The sequence below is a fragment of the Leucopleurus acutus genome, assembly GCF_964270905.1.
Source record: "Leucopleurus acutus genome assembly, chromosome: 20".
Lineage (NCBI taxonomy): Eukaryota > Metazoa > Chordata > Mammalia > Artiodactyla > Delphinidae > Leucopleurus > Leucopleurus acutus.
Genome location: NC_139162.1, coordinates 5,923,268 through 5,943,386, shown reverse-complemented (window position 1 = coordinate 5,943,386; position 20,119 = coordinate 5,923,268). Strand labels below are relative to the sequence as shown.

Genomic DNA, 20,119 nt, shown 5'->3' with positions numbered 1-20,119 from the left:
AGTCTGGGGCAGAAAAAAATCATTTTTCTGGAAGCAAACTCCAAAGTTGGCTATGCTCTTGAATCAGCATCTGTGAGGATAAACATAAACTTTCTTTTTAAAAGAGAAGGCTCTGAACAGCAGCACGGAAATGGAAGCTAAGAAGAGAAGCAGGTATGAAGAGTGTGTTGTCAGAATTTGCCATCCGTACGTAAGCTTAGGGCAGGGGCTCGTACATAGAGGACAGAGCCCTGATTTGTCATTTTATTCTTTTTTTTTTTTAATATTGATTTATTTATTTGGCTGCGCTGGGTCCTAGTTGCGGCACGCAGGATCTTTGTTGCGGCACACGGGGTCTTTCTTGCGGCACGTGGGGTCTTTATTGCAGCCTGCGAGATCCTTAGCTGTGGCATGCAGGATCCAGTTCCCTGACCAGGGATCAAACCCGGGCCCCCTGCGCTGGGAGCGTGGAATCTCAACCGCTGGACCACCAGGGAAGTCCCTGAGCTGCCATTTTAAAGGCGGCTCAGTGTCCTGCAAAAGCAGCTCAAGTCAGTCCACAATAGGCCCTGATGTGCTTACTGTGCAGCTGACCCCAAGGTGCACATTCTCTCCTTATCTTTTACCTGATTCAGATCCCTACTGTTTCCCGCTGATATTTCTGAGCATAGTCTATCCATTGAACAATTTTTTAGTAGCAACAAAAGTAATATTTTGATGATATTTGTCAATGTCTACCCTGGGAATATGAGTGAATCCTGTATATTGATTTAAACATAATACATAGAAATAATAATGGTAAAAATAATAATAGCAAACATTTATTGAGCAATTATTATGTGTCCAGTACCGTGCAAAGCTCTTTACAATAGTTAACTCACTTAATCCTCATGACAACATATAAGACTCTATCTGAGGAAACTGAGATACAGAGGGTTACAGTTAGTAAATGGCAGCTGGTAAACTGGGATTCATACAGAACCATTGTGGCTCTGTCCTGTGCTTACAGTCTGTCTGAACGTGAATCTGCCTTCATAAGCAGGCTGATTGTAATTTTCACATAATAGAAATCCTTTGGTGATCATAAAACTTGATCATTGCTGAGCTTTCAAAGGTGTATTGGTTGCCGATTGTTTATGAAGTGCAAACTAATGCATAAATGAACAAAAGAACCATGTAGGAAGACCATTACTGCCATGGCATTAAAGATGCATTTGGAATGTTGCTCATAGCATATATTCTGGAAATGTTAAAGAGAGTTTGGGGAAAAGCATGTCCAGGTATCTTTTTTTTTTTTTTTTTTTTTTTTGCGGTACATGGGCCTCTCACTGTTGTGGCTTCTCCCGTTGCGGAGCACAGGCTCTGGACGTGTAGTCTCAGCGGCCATGGCTCACGGGCCCAGCCGCTCCGCGGTATGTGGGATCTTCCCGGACCGGGGCACAAACCCGTGTCCCCTGCATCGGCAGGCGGACTCTCAACCACTGCACCACCCGGGAAGCCCCCAGGTATCATATTTATAAGAGTGACATGTGATGATACTGGAGAAGGGGCTGCCTAATTCTGGAGTCTTGTCTGAGTGCTCATCTTAGACCAGTGAGGGATGCCTCTGCATATCCCACCACCAAACTCAGTGCTATTGAATTTGAAGCCACGGCAAGCTCATAGCTGAATACTATTTGAAATCTGCTACAAAAATCAAGGGGTAATAGCAGTAACTCGAACGCTCTACCACTAGTGCTCAGCCAGACATTCAGCTTTTGGGGAGCCGTAAATTAGTCTGGTTTTTTTTTTTTTTTGGGACGCAGGTATCTCACTGTTGTGGCCTCTCGCGTTGCGGAGCACAGGCTCCGGACGCGCAGGCTCAGCGGCCATGGCTCACGGGCCCAGCCGCTCCGCGGCATGTGGGATCTTCGCGGACCGGGGCACGAACCCGTGACCCCTGCATCGGCAGGCGGACTCTCAACCACTGCGCCACCAGGGAAGCCCCTGGATTCTTTTTTAAACGCAGTTTTGTCGTTTCAGAGATCTGCTGCATGAAATCCAGAGAGGCGTAAATTCACGTGAAAGCAAAGTGTGTACTGGTTAAAGAGACCACTCTGTATTCCTCTCCATTTATCCAGCTAATTCTGACCCATCTTTGAGATCAAAGCAGAAATGCCCCTTCAGTGGGTTTGCTTTCCTTGATTCCTCTAGATGAAGTTCGACTCCCGACTCCCAGCTTTTACATGCTCCTGAAGAGAGCCGTGATTTCCTTTCAAGTTAAATTTTAATTAATCAATTAATTAAATGATGATTTGTTAATGCCTCTCACCTTTTATAGTCCATAATAACAGTTAACACTCCTGACTGCTTATCCTGTGCAGCACTATTCTAATTGCTTTATATGTATCATTCCATTGAACCCACATGGCCACCCTCAATGCACATCTTGTTTTCCATATTTCTCTACATGAGAAAACTGAGACCAGAGTGGCTGGGGGAAAAAATGCCAAATAGCACAGTCAGTAAAGGGCAGAGCCAAGAATGAACGAAGTCAAACAGCTCTGGAATTCATGCTTTTAATGACTGTGTTATAGGGCTTCTCCATAAGCTCCAGGACAACACCTAGCAAAGTGCTCACTGAATCCCAGGAGTTTAATAAATGTTTGGGAATAAGTGAATGAATGGACACAGGGAGGAGAGAGTGAATGAATTATTTGACTAGTTCTTACCTTGCTAAGTCACACTTGCCCAGGAGAGTGCTGTGTGTTCATATTACAAAGCCTTTAACCTGAATTTTGCCTGGTGGATAAAGTGACCCAAGAATTTGCAAAAAAAAAAAAACCCAAAACCTTGAGCCTCTGGGAGTTCTCCCACCACCCTCACCCTCCCTGAGCATCTGCAGTTGGAAACGGTTTATTTTTCCTTGATGATTCCAGAGGAATCCTAAGTAGAACCTGCCAAGAGGCCAGAACAGAGAGTAAGCCACAGAGAGATAAGCACGAGGAATTCCACTCCCCTGTGCTCTCAGTCAATCTTGGATTCTTAGCTCAGGATCCCTGGAGAAATGTCGTCTGCCTTAGTTCCTCGGGAATGACTGGTTTACTGGTCTGGGATTTGAGGGAAGAATTAGCTGATTATAAGGTTAACGTATAATTGTAGGCATAAGGTGCCTGGAGGCAACCCTTGACAACTTGATGTTTGACTGAATTAACGTTGGCCAGTTATAGATTTTCTGCTTGCATAATTGCCAGCAAATGATTCTGAGTCCTGAATCTGCGTGTTCTGTGTGCACCACTCGGGATGTCAGCGTTATGATTGCCTTAGACGTGATCTACTCAGAGCCTGCTGTCAAGGCAAGGGAAAGTTTTACACACAGAAGTGCTCAAATATGCGACTATAGCATCCTTCCCCCCTTTGATTTTAGAAGGATGATGTCTGTCAGGGTGATGACTCTCCTATTTCAGTTCCTCTGATGTTTCTCAGGCCGGCCACATGGTGAACCTTGGGAGATTGATTCTTGCTCTTGTTCTTTGGGTTCAGTGCATTTCAGAGAGCTGATATTTAGAGAGAAGCCCTGGTTCCACAGCTTCCAACCTTTTGTACACTCCTTTGAGATCACCGGTGGGGATGATAATGAGTTTTCTTCAACAGCCTGTGTGCAGTGGTTAACAGTTTGCATTCTGGTATGGCTGAGTCACTTTGCTGTGTACCTGAAACTATCACATTAATCAGCTAGACTCAAGTACAAAATAAAAAGTTAAAAAAAAAAGAGTTTGCATTCTGGTATCAAAGTTTAGTTTCCCAATAAGCAGACACTGAGTCAAAGATTTGAGTGCAAATAGTTTTATTTGGAGGGTGATGTCAGAAAAATACCAACAGGGGATGAGTAAATGAGCCAAAGAAGAGAAAGCAGCTAATGGACGGTGAGTTATCAAGCCAGATACCACCGTGGACAACTGTTGCTTAAGTCCAAGTGGGAGACGGAACACTTGCCTCTGCGTTATCTCACCTGAGGGCTGGGGTATTCACACAGCAGTTTTCATCAGTTATGGTGATGGTCTTGGGGGTGTGAATTTCCAAACACTGCCTGCTGGTGCCATACTCGGGTAAAGCAGCCTCCCACAGGTTTCAGAGAAATTCCCAGACAAAAAAATACAAATTCTCGCCTGAAGGGTGTGGGCGGAGCTCTGTCAAAATCAGAGAACATTTAAACCTGGATTCAGATCCTGACTCCACCCATCCTAACTGTGTGATTCGGGGCAAGATTGTTAGCCTCTCTAGAATGTCAGGCCCCTGGTCAGCAAAATGTGTCTTATAACATGCTAAGTACATCACAGCGCGGTTGTGGAGATTGAAGGAGATAATGCATACAACAAACTTAGGACAGTGCTTGCCATATAGCGAAGGCTGAAAATTATTAGCAATCATTGTATTGTAAGTATTATGGAGCGTCTTCTCTGTGCCAGTCTATGTGGCAGGCGCTTGGTATACAAGATGGGGAAAAAGAGGTAATCTCTACCTTCACACTGCTTATCATCTTTGCCTACTAAGCCTATGACTATTTCTTACCTTACTTCATTACCCCTTGTCCGAGAGTATTTTAACATAACTTTTATGTTCCAAAACATATAACCTAAATTTTTAACTTCTGGATGAAGTGCCCCAAGGATTTGCAAAGACTAAGCTGAGCCTTCAGAAGCAATTGTAAAATTTACATTTCCTAGTAGCCAAACACACTAAAGTCAAAAGAAAGGGGTAAATTTATTTTAATAGTGGATCTATTTAGTCCAATCTGTAAAGTAGCATTTCAACATGGAATCCTATAAAAATTATTAATTATATATTTTACTTTATTTTTCTTTTCAGTATATAGTCTTCAAAATCCAACAGGTATTTTTCTACTGACAGTTTCAGCCCAGCTGAGTAGTCACCTGTGGCTCGTGACCACCATCTTGGACTGTGAAGGTCTATGGGGCCCTGGATTCTTGTTAGAAGTAACTTCCAATGGAATAGTTCCATTTTCCTCCTCTTTGTCGTTGACCGTGTTCCTTTGCATCTATGAAAGTGAAGTTGGTTTTAGCTCAGGCATCATGTGAAATTGACAGTTTCTGTAATGAAATTTCACACGTGGAAAGCATGGTGAGATTCTTAGCAGGTGTAAAAATCTGAGGAAGTTATTTCTTTAACTACAACTTAATGGACACTGCAGCAGCTGTTCCCATTTGCGTGTTTTCCAAATCTCATTGCCAAAACGAATGGTTGGCAGCCACAGGAGAGGTATCAACTTACCTCTTAATTTGGGAAATGAAATTAAAACCTCAGCTCGTTTCTAAAAGTCACAGATTTGGTAAAAGTTAGCAGGGCAAACGTATAAGCCGCTGTTAAAACATTGATGGCTTCATTTTTCTCAGGTGCTGCAGCTAACATCTGCAGAAGATTTGGACTGCACTCCTGGATTTCAGCAGAAATTGTTCCATATCAATCAGCCAGCTGAATTCATCGAGGACCAGGCGATTCTAAACTGTAAGCAATGTCACTTGACGACGCTTTTGGCCTATTCACCGATGTCTAAGAATGTGACTCAGGATACGGTATTCCCTAAACTATTTTCTGATCATTTTTCTCATGTCACTGCTTGACCCAGGGTGGAAGGTCTTGAATTAGGGCTTTGTCAGCTTAGAGGTGAATAGAGTGGCGTGTGTCTCTTTTTAGTATTTTGTCACCGATAAGCATTTCCTGACTGCTCCCAGGAAAGGGGACCACCAAGCCTCCAGTGTATGAAATCCATTTCCTCTGGGCAGATCCTGAGAACAGACCATTGCCTTCCTATGGACTGCTGTTCTATCTCATACATAGCATCGGATCAAAATAATGGTGAGAGCAGGATGTTAGCTTCTGGGAAGTTTTAGGCATAAGAATTTAAACTCTTATTCTTAATACTAATAAGATAGTTTTCTGAAAGATTTGAAACCTCTACTGGCTATTCTAAACTCAAATCCCCCCAAATCCAATTAATGTCCTCAAAATATGCTCTGCTCAGATCTGTGGTTATAATCTCTTCCTGTTTTTAATGCCAGTGTTATATTGTTTTATCTTTATGAGGGCATGGAGTGCATTGCTAAAGGTATAATAAGCTTAGTTTTAGCACAATGAATTTAAAATTGATGGTAGACAAATAAGCCTTTAATTGTAGGCTCTTGAGCACCATTCTTTAACATTTGGGAAAGAAGGATATGAAAACAATGGTTTAATTTGGTCAGATGCTCTATGGTCCCTTTAGGGGAGGTAACTGTACATTTGCCCTTATGGTCCCAGGTCTGCCTTTCAGGATGACCACATTCCTTCATTCCTGTGCTATGTGGCTGGCATGTTTAAAGAAAAGGGGGAAAAGAAAACTCAGCCTGTTCGATTGGATTGTTCTGGAAGGCTGGAGCACATTTTAAGAGTTGAAAGGAACACAGTAATGAAGATACAATGTTGAGCATCAAGGGAGTCCTCCAAGGTGAAGCCCATGCACATCTTGATGCAATTATGCCTATGAAATCATTTCAGTAATTAGAGTCTATAATGACAAGGTGCAGGACTGGCACAATAAGTGAATTCCAGTGTGTGATTTCATGTTAATTTGATCCCTGAGTGTGACTTCTGGGTCAGGCCATCACGAACTCTCATTTGTCTTTTGATTCTTCTATTTATCAGAGTCACTATATTTTAAACGGAACTTGGTTTAAGGTACCATTTTTCTGGCTCTCATCTCCTCTCGTCTGCATCATCTCCTCTCTTCTCTTCTCCTTTTCTCTTTTTTTCTCTTTTCCTCCAAGCAATTCCCAAATGGCATCTGTATTAACATGTGTGGAAATGTGAAGCCACCCTGAGTATGGAAATTATTAATAGACTTGGTATGCAAAGCAGGCCCATAAATGTGATGGCTTCTGTAATCTTCACGACACCAAACAGCTTTTAATTCACCTCTGAGAAGCTGGAAACAATCATACTTTGGGGGACCTTTTTCATTTAAACTAGACCATCCTGTACATTCCAATATCACAGTTTTGTGTGTGTCTATGTAGTTTTTTTTTTTTAATCCCCTAAGTAATTTAGTGGGTTATGGCTGTTGATTCTGTGTAAGCTAGTAAATGCTAAATGGAACTAGGTTGATTATCAATGATAGCACGTTCAGGAAAAGTCAGTGATATAGGGATGGAGGATATTTAAAAATTTATATGTGAATTTGTATGTGAATTGTTGGATCAGCAAAATCTGATTAGCCCCCTTCTCAGTGAAACTGTGGGTCCGTGTATATTACTAGGGAAAAAAATACAAAGAGCAGATTTGGTTTGATACTTTTCAGTTCATCTCAAAGCAGTGAACATAGGTTGTCGTGAGTATAACCCTGAGAATAAGGTTAATCATGCCTAAATGAAGAAGAAAATTTTCACAGACTTGAGAATGTCTATTGAATACTGTTTGGGAAATCTGGATTTCCAGAAGCAGTAGCAATGTATTTTCCTCTATTCCACATGGAAGAGGAAATAAAAAGCACAAAATTTTGAATGGACTTGTCCCCCTAACCAACTAACATTTTAAGTCTCCCTGCCTCCCTCCCCTCTCATTCTCAGTTTCTTTCATGCATTTCTTTATGGTCCAACACAAGACATTTCTATCTCTGAAAAATGTGATTAGCCAAGAAACCAATGAGTGGTGTGACCTCTCAGAATGAAGGCCATATTGTCACAAGGCTAACATCTGGATGAAAACTGGAAAGAATCAAGCAGAACCAGAATGTTCAAAAATACTTAGATATTTGAGGCCACTACCAAGATCCAGAAAATGGTTAGGGATAGTTCAGTGATGTGTAAATATAAGCTGACGATCTAGGTAATAACAGAGGCTAAAAGAAACCAGGTTAGTAACATTACCTTGGACTCCTCCTATGGCAGTTACACCTTCCATTTTTCCTTTATCTTTGCAATATTTAGGCGATTTGGCTTCCAATTATTGTGAATTTTTACCTTGCAGAAAGTGTAAAGTACAGCATTATCAATCAATTTATGTCTACACTTTTCACCATTTTATAAACTTGTCTGAAAATGTTGTCTCTGCCTTACAGACATAGTATATCTGCTCCTGCCCCAGACTTATATTCAACCAATTCTGTGTTAGCTTTTAGCCACATTACAGGGAATGTTTATTCTATCCATGGCTTCCTGCTCTTTTTGTTCAGACGGTAATATTTCCTTTTATCCTTTTTCATCTTTCCCCTCAATTCTCAATGACTTATCTTTTTCTGCTTTAACTGTTACTAATGGTCACCTCCACTCCTTTTATTTCCCTAATATTTTATTCACTGTTAACTCTGACACATCTTTCCCTCAGTTGTTCTAAAGCCTTTTATTTTCTTCACATCCAAATAACTCTTTATTCTACTCTCCTTTCCACTAACTAGACTTGCTTTCGTCTTTAAAGGACCATTTTCAACAAGCTTCTAGGATCAAAACATGGCATCCCACTATTTCTTCTAATGTAACCAGGGGAGCTTTATCATTGTAACTTTCACAGCATGATGCAAAACCCCCAACTCAAGATAACTTGGACAAAAGTTTCCTGGCTTCATCTCAGTCTTAAAAGGTGAGCTGGGAGATGTGTTTATTGTCATTTTCAATGAGAAGTACAAGAAGAAAGGGAAAGGCAGTTTAGAAGGCAGAAACTCAGAAAGGAGATATCCACTCAAGGCCTTTGGACTCCAGGAGGAATTTGTGAGGGGTTTGTTGCAGGAGGTCCCCAGGGCTTTCCAACACCCCGGATTCTCTTAAATTGGTTGATGGGGTTGCTTCTCCTGCAACCTGAAAATCATGCAGTTCTGGTAGCCGCTATCTTGTTACCACAATATTTGGATAGTGACCCTGTGTACAGCCTCCCAGCTGACCCAGGCTCCAGAAGAATATCTGGCCTGGAAAACTGACAAGCCCTCCATCTGATATGGAGAAAGACCAAGTGATAAGCCCCTGACTATCTTGTGTCCTGAAAAATTATAGAACAGAATATTCTGCCCTGCCATATCCGCTCAGACAGACCTTCCTGGCATTGAGGAGGGATCTGTGGTCATCTTGTTCACTAAGGGAAACCATACTCATGATCCTCCAGGCTCTATAAGGAGAGATGTCTCCAACTTCCAGTGTCCAGAAAGGACATCTTATTGGCCACCCAGCCACTATCAGGTCAGTGCTTTTCATCCCCCTTGTTCATCCTTCCTGGATCACTCCTCTTGGACTATACACACACAAACACAGATACACAGAGAGAAATTGCCGCACCTGAGTTCACCTAAAATACAACCTGTGTAATTACACTTTTAATAAAGAAGCCTCATTAGTCAAAATAGGCTTGTTATGAAACAACCCCAGCGACCTAACTCTATAAGAGTTGATTTCTCATTCAGGTCATGTGGTTGCAGGTTGCCTGCTTTCCTGGGTAGCTCTCCTTTGAGTAGCTGCCCTCCGCGCAGGAACTCGAGGACCCAAGCTACTTCCAACTTGGTCCTGCCACCTTGGGCCTTTGAGTTACTCTTAAGTCACCGAGCTGGAGAATAGGGGGGTGAGAAAAAGGGTGAGGAAGGCACCACAGACGTTTAACCACTTGAGCTCAAAAGGGACATGTATCATTTCTGCTTACACTCTTAGCCAGACCTAGTTACATAGCCAGGCTAACTGCAAAAGAAGCTGAGCAATGTAGAGGAACACGAGTATTGGCATAAGTTCACCATCTCTACATAGATCCTAACAAAGCAAAGTGACCCCAGTCGAAAAGAGACTCGCAAAAGAGACAGAACCGGACCACAGAGGAGGCAACTGTCTCTGAGTAACTTGGGCCTACACGGGGATAAGGACGAAGTTGGTAATTCAAGCAGGACAGCAAGGTCATGGACCTGTGACTACATCCTGATTTTCTTGTCAGGCGATGCTTCCCACTGAGCAGATCAGCTTCTTCCCAGCCCCCTCTTGCAACACCCAGGGAGGGACCTTTTGATGATTCTACTAAGGATGGGCTCTAGTTGTACCCTCCCGATGATTATAGTATTGAGGTTAAGGTCATATAGTTTAAAACTCACATTGACTAGAGTTCAAACATATGACACAGTCACATGTTAGCTACGTGGCCAAGAGTGAGTTACCTGAATCTTGTAAGTTTGAATTACCTCATCTCTCTAAGAAGGATAATTACAGTCTTTACTTCTAGAGTTGATGCAGTAATTGATGGAAGAATGCTTAGAACATAGTTATGAATAAATGGAAGCTGTTATTATTATTACTATCATTATTGCTATTATTATTGCCATTGTTGTTGTTATTATTACTATTATTCAGAGGTCTTAGATAGGTTTGGTATCCTTATAATGGCCATCTAAACCTGACTTTTTAGAAGACAAATCATGGACATTAAAATCTGAAGAGATTAAAAAAAAATCTGAATCAGTGATTCTAGGATTTGAACTTCATGGGCCAGTAGAATTTTTTAAAAATCTTGGATTGATAAGAGTGTCTTTTAAACATTTTTCTACGTCTGAATATGAAAAAAAGGGAAAAAAAGCAAGCTAATAAATGAGATAGAGTGAGAATACTTCCATTTACTGTGGCCAGACTTTTCTTTTAAAAGGTCATTAGTATCAAAAAACAAACGAAACAGGAGTAAGGACCAACTACAGAAGAGAAGGCAGTCTTTTAATTTGAGTAAATTTTACTTTGTAAAAAATGCACCAAGTGTTTTTGTTTACTTCATTTTGGTGGGAAATCACTGATTTAAGGCATTAGGTTGATGTTACTTAATCTCTTGACTTTACTGATATTCTTCTAAAGTTTCAGTATGTTCATCTCCCTGGAGAGGAGGGATAACTCAAGAGATTTCCTCATGAAGGGCTGTATGCATATACTGACAGAAAGAAAGATAATTTCTAGAAAATGTAACAGGTGTGCACACATTAGAGGCAGATGTTGGGAATTTTTAAAGGCACCCCTAGTGCTGACGAATGTGGCATCTGTGGCCTTCATAGCCGATATTTACTGTGTGCTCTCTAAGTGTGGAGAGTCCCCTTGAAACTCATAATAGGCCTTAGGGGGGAAAAATACCCTCATGTGCCCATTATACAGGTAAGGATACTAAGGCTGGGCTAGGTGAGGCACTTCATCCATTGTTTTATTGCTTATAGTTGGTGACATCAAAATTTGAATCCGGGATTCCAGTGCTCTGGCTCTTATCCAGAGTTCTCTGGTCCTGTGTCTTGTAGCTGTTGTTGATGTTGGTCGTGACCTATCAAGGAAATTTGCCACTTAATTTTCCCATCTACTTTCGTCAACCTGGGTGAAATAGAGAATTTCTACTGCATTATGTTTTTTCTGTTCGTAGACAAGTTCATTCTTCCTCTATAATACAGAAAAATATAGAAAAAGTACCTCTTTTTCCTGTCTTGGATGGATCCAGTGCCAGATCGTCCATGACCCTGCACTCCTTGCTTTCTGCCCTCCCCCATGAGTTCCTTTCACCAAGACACTTCTTGGTCATGCCACCTTGATACCGACCTTGGTTAGTAGCCAAGTCATCCATGGAGTCCATGATGTTGCATAAATCATATTTGTACTTAACATACATGAGTCATGGCTTTTGAGGGTGTTTTTAATTGACTATAAATCAAACAGGGAACTTAAAAAATGAAGGCAATTAATGAAAACGCAATGTGAGAGGTGTTTTGCATCCTAACGCAGGAAATACATTGCTAGTGAATTAAATGTCAAAACAAAGGCCCTTTTGACCCTGCTGAAAAGATTTCATTTGGGTGGTAATAAATGGATGAACTTTCCAACCTGGCAGGTGGAGAAATTCCTGTTTCCTGAGTTCAAGCTGACTCGGGATTTTGTCTGTATATATTCCCTATCCTTGAGAACTTCCTAAGTTCTTTTGCTTTTGTTTTCAGTTTTAGGGATTTAAGAAATAAAAAACAAAGATAATTTCCTTTCCATTTTCTCGTTGTCCTCTGTACTACTAACTTGTATTAACTCTCAGGTTGGGAGATTGATTCACTGATTAGTGTAATTATTTAATGTGACCTGTACTACAGTCTACATAGATCTGAATAGGTTGGAGTTTCAAGTGGTATATTTGGTTTAAACTGTTGTGATATGCCAAGGAAAATCACTCTGGTGTCACTTAATTCACTCCATCATTATGAAGGTGATTATACTTTGGATCAGAATGTGGACTCCTATTTACATTGATTTTTCCTATATTTAAACAGAGTCCTATAGAAATGTAATATTTTTACAGGTTTGCCTCCCACTCCGCCACCAACGTATCTGTAACAGTTGAGTAATCAATTAATATTAACTAGGGTACTCATAAATGCATTATATTAACTACCTCATTTCATAAAGGTAAAGTGATATAATAAAATAACTGCAGAATAAAAAGAACGCATATACCCATTAGGGAGGGATATGGTAAAATGCTTAGAGATCCTTCCATTAGACTTGGGTCCTAAGTTGTACTTTGAAGATTGGGAAACATAAGAGGTAACAGGGTGAGAGGGCCTTAGGAGAAGAGGAATGTAGGTGCAACGGAGCTCTCTTGGCATAAGTTTTCTTATCAGTGGAATGAAAGAAATAAATAGGCCAGAGGAGTCACACTCTCAGCTCTTGGACTAAATTTGTCCCCCAGATATGTCCTGTTTGGCTGCTCAGTGTAGGAGTCTGAAGTGTTTAATGAAAGAAGTTCGTTGTCAACACTGAGAATTTCACTTTTAAAAATTCATAACTTCTGGCAGTACTAGACCTCTAGAGTATAGATCCTAGAGGCAGGCTGCCTGAGTCTAAATCCAAGGTTAGCCCAGTATCAGCTAAGTAACTTGGGCAAGTTGTGTTGCGGTGTTTAACCTCCCTGGGCCTCAGTTTCCTCATTTGGAAAAAGAATCATAATGGTAGCAACCTCAATAGGTTATTCTGAGGATTAAATGTTCATCTATGTAAAGGGCTCTGAAAAGTGGCTGGTCTATCGTAAGCACTAAAATATTAGCTGCTGGAAGTAGTGTAGCAATAACAGTAGCTGAGGCCTTCCTTGTGGTTCTCCAGTCTCTACTGTCTTCCTGTCATCTGATCAACTTCCTCCTTTATTCTGCCTGTTCCTTATAGGCATGTACATTCACCTCCATGAAGTCACCCTTGCTCCTGAGACAGGTGTGTGGGTCGAATGATTCACCACAAAAGACCAAACACACATGTTGTTTTTATCATACCACTGCTGTTATTGACAGTGGTTGTTATTGGTGGTAGAGGAAGCAGAGGATGGTGCTAAGATATTGAAGGGCATGGGGCGGCTGGTGCTGACTGAGACTTTGAAATCTACCTTTAGTGCTTTGAATTGTCAATATGGGGAATATACGAAAAGGGGAGCCATGCGATCAGACAGTGTGGCTGGCTTTCTGGAAGTTCAGAATAGGACACGGATACGAGAGAAGAGCTGGGAAGGCTCAGGCTGGCATGGAGCCTTTTCAGAAGTTCTGAGATGGGGATGGTTGGGAGGCATATCAAAGGAGACATGGGCAGGGGAGAAGGCAGCATGATTAAGAAGCACCGGAATGTGAAATAAGGCTAAGAGCAGAGCCCCAGAGAACTCCAAGGGTCTAGACTGGGGAAGACATCTAGAAGACAAGTTTTCTAAAAGAGATGCAGCATCCCTGGAGTTTTTCCCAGCTCAAACACTGACTTGTGTGACCCTTTTCCTCTCTGGACCTCTGTTTCCCCATTTGTGTAATGAGGATATATTAGGGCTCTTTTGGTTGTAATCCAAAGTAACCCAACTCCAACTGGCTTTAGCAAAACTATATAAAATTATCAGCTCACACGACTGAAAATTTCAAGGTTTGAGCTGGCTTTCGGAGCACATGGATCTAGATGCTCTAATGATATCATCAGTATCACACTTAATTCTTCAGCTCTGCTTTATATAGTGTTGGTACCCCTCACTCTCAGAGGTGTTTCCTCCAGGATGGCCACCAGAAGTCCCAGCCTTTTATTCTTCCAGCGTTAACAACCCAGAGCATCTCTTTTTCCAAGTGTCCCAGTGAACACCCCATGGCTAACTCTCTGGGTCCAGCTTGGGTCATGTACCTACCCCTGAACCCGTCAAGGTGTCCAGGAAGATTTGGGCTGGCAAAAACAAGAGAGTCCACCATGAGGGTCTTTCACTCTGTTGCTAAGGTCCTTTTCAGGACTAACATTCTACGACTGCAGGCTGTGGTCCGTGCAAGAGAATTTTTAGAACCTAGCACACACACACGTTGGAAACGTCTCTTACGTGGCAGCAGATGACAGCCATCATGCCAGGTTTCTCACTGGTGATGCTGGTGAGCAGATTGCTTAATTAAGATTGTCAAATTCTACGTGCTGCCATATGGCCTCACTCTTCAACTTGTTGAGCGTCTTCAATCACATGGTTCTGGAGCTGGTATAAATCGCTTTTATTTCTGTTTTTCTTCAAAGGGTTAAGAGTACAGGAACATACAGATGTTACAGGAGCATCTCCGAATTTAAGGTGTTAGAACCACATGAATTGGGCTGCTTAATGAGTACAACACCAAAACATAAATTGGGCAAGATTAACCATGGCTTTAAATAGTTTGAGAAGGCAGAAGGTCTTATTATCCTGTAACAGATCAAATCCACACACATTCTAATAATTGTGATGCCCTCCGTCTGTCCTTTTTTATCTTAATTTTCATGGAAATTTTTGTTGGCTTGAAAGCCAAAGGGCAAGAGGCGCAAACACTTGCCAGTCAGAATATCCCTAGGCACTTTTTGTACTTGACCAAATTTGCATTCTCTTTCTGGAGATAGAAATAGGAGATAGGAAAGGAAATGACATACATGGAGTCCCATTTGTTTAGTCAATTATTTAAGAATCACAGAATGGTTACACATCCCTTATGGCAGACCCTGTACTAGGTACAAGGGATAAAACTTTGAACCAGATAAAAAAAAATGCCTTTTGTGTTAGAACTTTCATTTTTTATGGAAAGAGAGAGACAGCCATGATAGAAATACACATCTAAGAAAACAGGAAACTTTTACGTGAAAAGCTGATGATAAATACTATGAAGGAAATAAGACAAGGTTGTGTGATAGAGATTTCTGGATGGCTGCGATGGAATGGGTGGCTAAAGAAGTTTTCTTTGTGAAGCTGAGACCTGAACTAGGAGAAGGAACCAGCCAGGGGGAGACGGCGTTGGTAAACCTTTAGGCAGAGAGATCAGGTAATGTAAAAGCACTAAGCTGAGAACAGGTTTTTTAGTTTAAGATACTCTGATCTAGGAAAGGGGGCGGGGGTACCATTTTATCCATTTAATCAAGTCAACAGCCGTTTGTAAGACAGGATTAGGCATGAAGGTTGATTTAAAGACCCAGTATCTCAAAAGAAGTACCAACTGTGGAAAAGGAGCTGTGATCTCCTGACTCTGTATGTTCTCTCCATGTGAAGGGCTACATCCAGTTCCCTCCCACAGAAGTGCTCCAGTCCTTCCCTTGGAGAACAGACTGGGGTGCCCCTGACAGCCTCACAGGGCTTTTGGTATGGGCTTCTGAGTTGGATCACTTGCCTCCATCGCTTGCAACATGGTGGTATTTCCAGTCACTCACCCTCTCAGTTCCTCAGTAAACCTCTCAGTTCCCCATCTGTAAAAGGGAGGTAGTGTTTCAAGGATCGATTAATCAAGATAACATATGCAAAAGTGTTAGGACAGTGCCTGCCACATGGAAGCTCTATATAAAGTTTGGGTGATTTTATTATTGGAAAGAATAAGGCAAGGGAGGGAATGTCTACAGAGTGATGCTGTTGGAATGGTAGTGCCTGTGTGTACCAAACGTGCCGTGGGGAACTTGCAACCCTAGCCCTAACTCCTCTGAAACAGGCCACATGTTCTTCCTACTCCTCTAAGTCTCCATTTTAGGAATTGTCATGTTGTCGGGGCACCTGCCACTACCCTCTCCCTATACACACACATTCTGCTTCCTCATGTTTGATCTCTTTGGGTAAAAATTAAAAGGATGTTCCCTGAAAAGCATTTGAGAAGTGATCCTTCCCAACCTTAGATCCAGATGTGTCTTGGAATTTAGAAAAAGCTAGTGAAATGTATATGCTGTATATTACCCACTCCACCAGGGACGTCTGGGGCAGCACTGTGTAATAAAACATATATTTCTGCAGTGACACATATGGATATTTACCCTAACCAGGATAAACAAGGACCACCACAAATACCACCATGTGTGTTCAGGTTGGGTTTTGCTGCCAAGTGAGGTACAAGGACACTGGTGTGTGGAGCATCTTGGATTTCTGAGTCGCAGGCTGCCCTCCTTAGGAGAACATTCCCGTGAAAAATTGCAGACCTCAATTCCGCTGAAACATTCAGCTGCCCTCTCCACATCCCAGCTGCTTCTCGGGGCAGCAGAGTGTGTTGGTGGACCAGCCTCCAGGTTCCAGCCACCCCACACAACCCCGCTTCTCCTTGTGAGCAACTTGGTAAGTGGTGTCTTAGCGGGACACCCCTGAAAAGTGTCCAGCTGCTGCACCAGCTTATTGCATCCTCCTCTGAAGCCCAAACAGTGATCAGCCATCCAGCTTCCTCTTAATTGCGCAAGTCAGCTGATTGCAGAGACCTCCCAGAGGATCTATTTTTAGCTAAAACTGGTCTTAATTTTCATATGTATACATTAAATTCCGTGGGGGCAGGGGGAATTCCAAATGAGGAAACGTTGATTCTAAAGAACATGAAAGAAATAATTAGTGCTTGAAAAACAGTTCAAAATATGAGTCAAAACCTCCGAGGAATATGGTTAGCACTGCATTTTTCAGTGGAAAGAAGTTTGTAGAATTAGAAACAGAAAACAAGGGTGAGTGGGGATAAATCAGGCTAGGAGAGGAATTCAGCATCAAATTCTAGGCACTGGGGAAGGAAACTGAAATTAGGGGGTAACCAGGATTGTCAGGTAGATCCACATGGGGATGTGGCCCAGTGGTCATTCCCATAGTCCAAAGGGGCAGAGAGGGCATGGGCTAGAGCCAGGCCCTTGTCTGTAGTCTAGAGGGATGGAGAAGCAACATCTCCTAGGTAAGGCGTGGAGCCTGGTGCACAGCAGCTCTGATTAAGTTTCCAGGTGTTTTGTTCGTTTTGGAGAAAGGTCAAGGCAGTTCTAGAGTGAGTGAGGCCTAACACAGAGATGTACATAAAAACCGTTTTGTTTCCAAAGCTGCCTGCTTTGGTTTGGGATAGCTCAATTCCAAGTTTTTGCTCTCATCATGTACATTTTTGATCAGGAATGTTTTTATGATAGGTATAGCCAATTTGTGTACCCAGGGAGAGGTTCGATTGTTCTGTCATAAATATTTGTCAGCTGCAATTACAATTCAGTGACTTTATCAGTTATGAGAAACCCTAACCAACTCAAGACTCTAAAGAAAAGTATATAATGGAAGGAAATTGTGTGGCTCACAGGTTCATCTAAAGACCTGAATGATGAGGCCTCAGGAAGAACAGAAACTAAGGAAGCTCCAAGAGTTTCAGCAGAGAATAACTCAGAGAGAGTTAAGACGGTGCTTTTAAAACCTTCTGTAGAGGGCTTCCCTGGTGGCGCAGTGGTTGGGGGTCCGCCTGCTGATGCAGGGGATGCGGGTTCGTGCCCCGGTCTGGGAAGGTCCCACATGCTGCGGAGCCGCTGGGCCCGTGAGCCATGGCCACTGGGGCTGCGCGTCCGGAGCCTGTGCTCCGCAACGGGAGAGGCCGCAACAGTGAGGCCCGCGTACCGCAAAAAACAAAACAAAACAAAACAAAAACTTCTGTAGTGAAAGATCAGTTTTTGTTTCATTTTGTTTAATTTCAGTGCTTTATAGACTGATACTTTTGTAAAACAAACAAAAACTGTCAAAGTACAATTTTCAGTAAGTTAAAAAATATGACTCTTTTAGGAATATAAAGTGCAGACAGGTCCACACTCATCAACTAAAAAGCAAACCAATAAGATAATAAGTGTGACTCGAAGAACATTGGGAGAGCTAAGATTTGTAGGTGATTTAATAATAAAGAAATTTTAGAATCAGTCTGCTAGCTTATATACAAAGCCAGTTGATATCCTACAAGATATCTTTTCTACTGAATAATATTCATGTTTCTACTATACAGAAACCTACAAATTAACATGTAATTTCACTAAATATGCAACCTTCAATGAGTAGTAAACTATGAGGTGAACAAATTACATTTTCTTAGATAATTAAATAATCCTTGAATGGACTTTTTAAGTAATGCTTATATGTGACATTGAAATAACATCTCCCACCACCACACACATTTTCGCTTACTTTCAAGCCTTAAACAATTTTGCTTCACAATATAATAAACATTTTTAATGTAAGAATGAAAATAAAAAACAAAGACAAATGAAATGTAAGCTTTAAAAAACTAGATTGGGGCTTCCCTGGTGGCACAGTGGTTAAGAATCCACCTGCCAATGCAGGGGCCACAGGTTCGAGGTGCGGTCCGGGAAGATCCCACATGCTGCGGAGCAACTAAGCCCGTGTGCCACAACTACTGAGCCTGTGCTCAAGAGGCTGTGAGGCAAAACTACTGAGCCCGCGTGCCACAACTACTGAAGCCCATGTGCCTAGAGCCCGTGCTCCCAACAAGAGAAGACACCACAGTGGGAAGCCCACGCACCACAACGAAGAGTAGCCCCTGCTCGCCACAGCTAGAGAAAGCCCAACGTGCAGCAACGAAGACCAAAACGTAGCCAAAAAATAAAATAAATTAAAAACTAGATTGAATAGGTTTTCAGTCATGTGGCCAAACAGCTCATAGTACGACTTCCCAAAATATCACCAGATAACTCGTGTTAATAAAGCAAAGGTACATTTGTTAAAGCTGTCTTCCATAGGGAACACCACTTTGACAGAATCTTAGCAATGTTTCAGAAGGTGGAAGTCAGAATGCATATTTATGGGGTTTGGGAGGGAGAATCCCAGCTCTTGTGATTTAAGGTAGGAAACTGGCATTGGGTAAAGTTCATGACATGCTAGCAAGGTCTTAAGGTAAGTCTTGAAGTAAGTCTTATAAGTAAGTTTTTTTTTTTTGATAAATGAGCTATTTGTCCAGGTAGCCGACAGTGCCCTCAGGTAAATTGATCTTCATAAATTTCCTGAAACAAACAGTGACGTTTTTGTTGTTGTTTCTATTGGTTTAGTCTTACCTTTCTCGGGCAAAGGCTTCTGGGAACAAACAGTCAGGTTGACACAGGTGGTCTCAGTTCTTAGTCTTAACAGCTAAGCCATGTTGTGTGGGTGGTCTCCATTCTCAGCACGTGGTAGTTTGTATTTTTTCTAAGTCCGCATTTTCCAAACGTCTGTCTTTGGATTGCTGTTCTACAAAACGGTAATAAGAATGCACCATGAGGAAAAATGGTTTGAAGTTAAATAAGTTTGGGTAATGCTGTGTTTTTGTTTTTGTTTTAACTGTAGGACTTCTCAGACCTTTAAAATATGAAAATGCACAGTGAACGTTCCAGAAGGCCTACTGACATGCCTCAGAATCTAACCCCTTCCTAGTCTAAAAAGAGCTCACCTTATTTAATCCTCCCTAAACTGTAGAGCTTCACCCACCTCCACCCCATCCATTTTTTTTAGAAACTTCCAGTAGCTTCAGCATGCAAAAGTAAGCCACCTTTCCAGTCTCACCTGGGGGCTAGAAAAATCTGAGCCTGCAAGACTCAAGCCTTGCCTTTCTTCTTGGGAAGAGGGGAATGTGCAAATATTTTCTTTTTTATTCTTTCTCATTCTGCTGAGCTCATAGGAAATAAGACAGAGTAAAACGCTTGGAAAACATACTCAACTGTAAAATACAAAGCTCTGAGTAAAGCCAGACTTTCTGAGACTCAGAAAGCCTTCCTGTCCTGTTTCTGTGTCCAGAAGCTTTCCCCTGTCTCCTCTTCCAGGCTAAAATGGTCTCAGGGTAGGTGGGAACCTCTCCATGAAATCCGGAGTTAGCTCTACCTAAGGCTTACAGGAAAACATTTGCAATGTAGAAAACCCTTTTCTCTCTTGGTAAAGCCTGGCTTTCAAGACTTCTGTT

At 41.9% G+C, this 20,119-nt stretch overlaps 1 protein-coding gene across 1 annotated transcript in view; it reads left to right on the top strand.

Annotated features, from left to right (window-relative positions):
* CDH13 (cadherin 13) overlaps positions 1 to 20,119 on the top strand; it is a 1,019,214-nt gene that overhangs the window by 211,669 nt on the left and 787,426 nt on the right. The window contains exon 2 of the mRNA XM_082862470.1: positions 5,373 to 5,484. Coding sequence (XP_082718596.1) covers positions 5,373 to 5,484 — 112 coding nt within the window. The remainder of the gene's footprint in view (positions 1 to 5,372; positions 5,485 to 20,119) is intronic.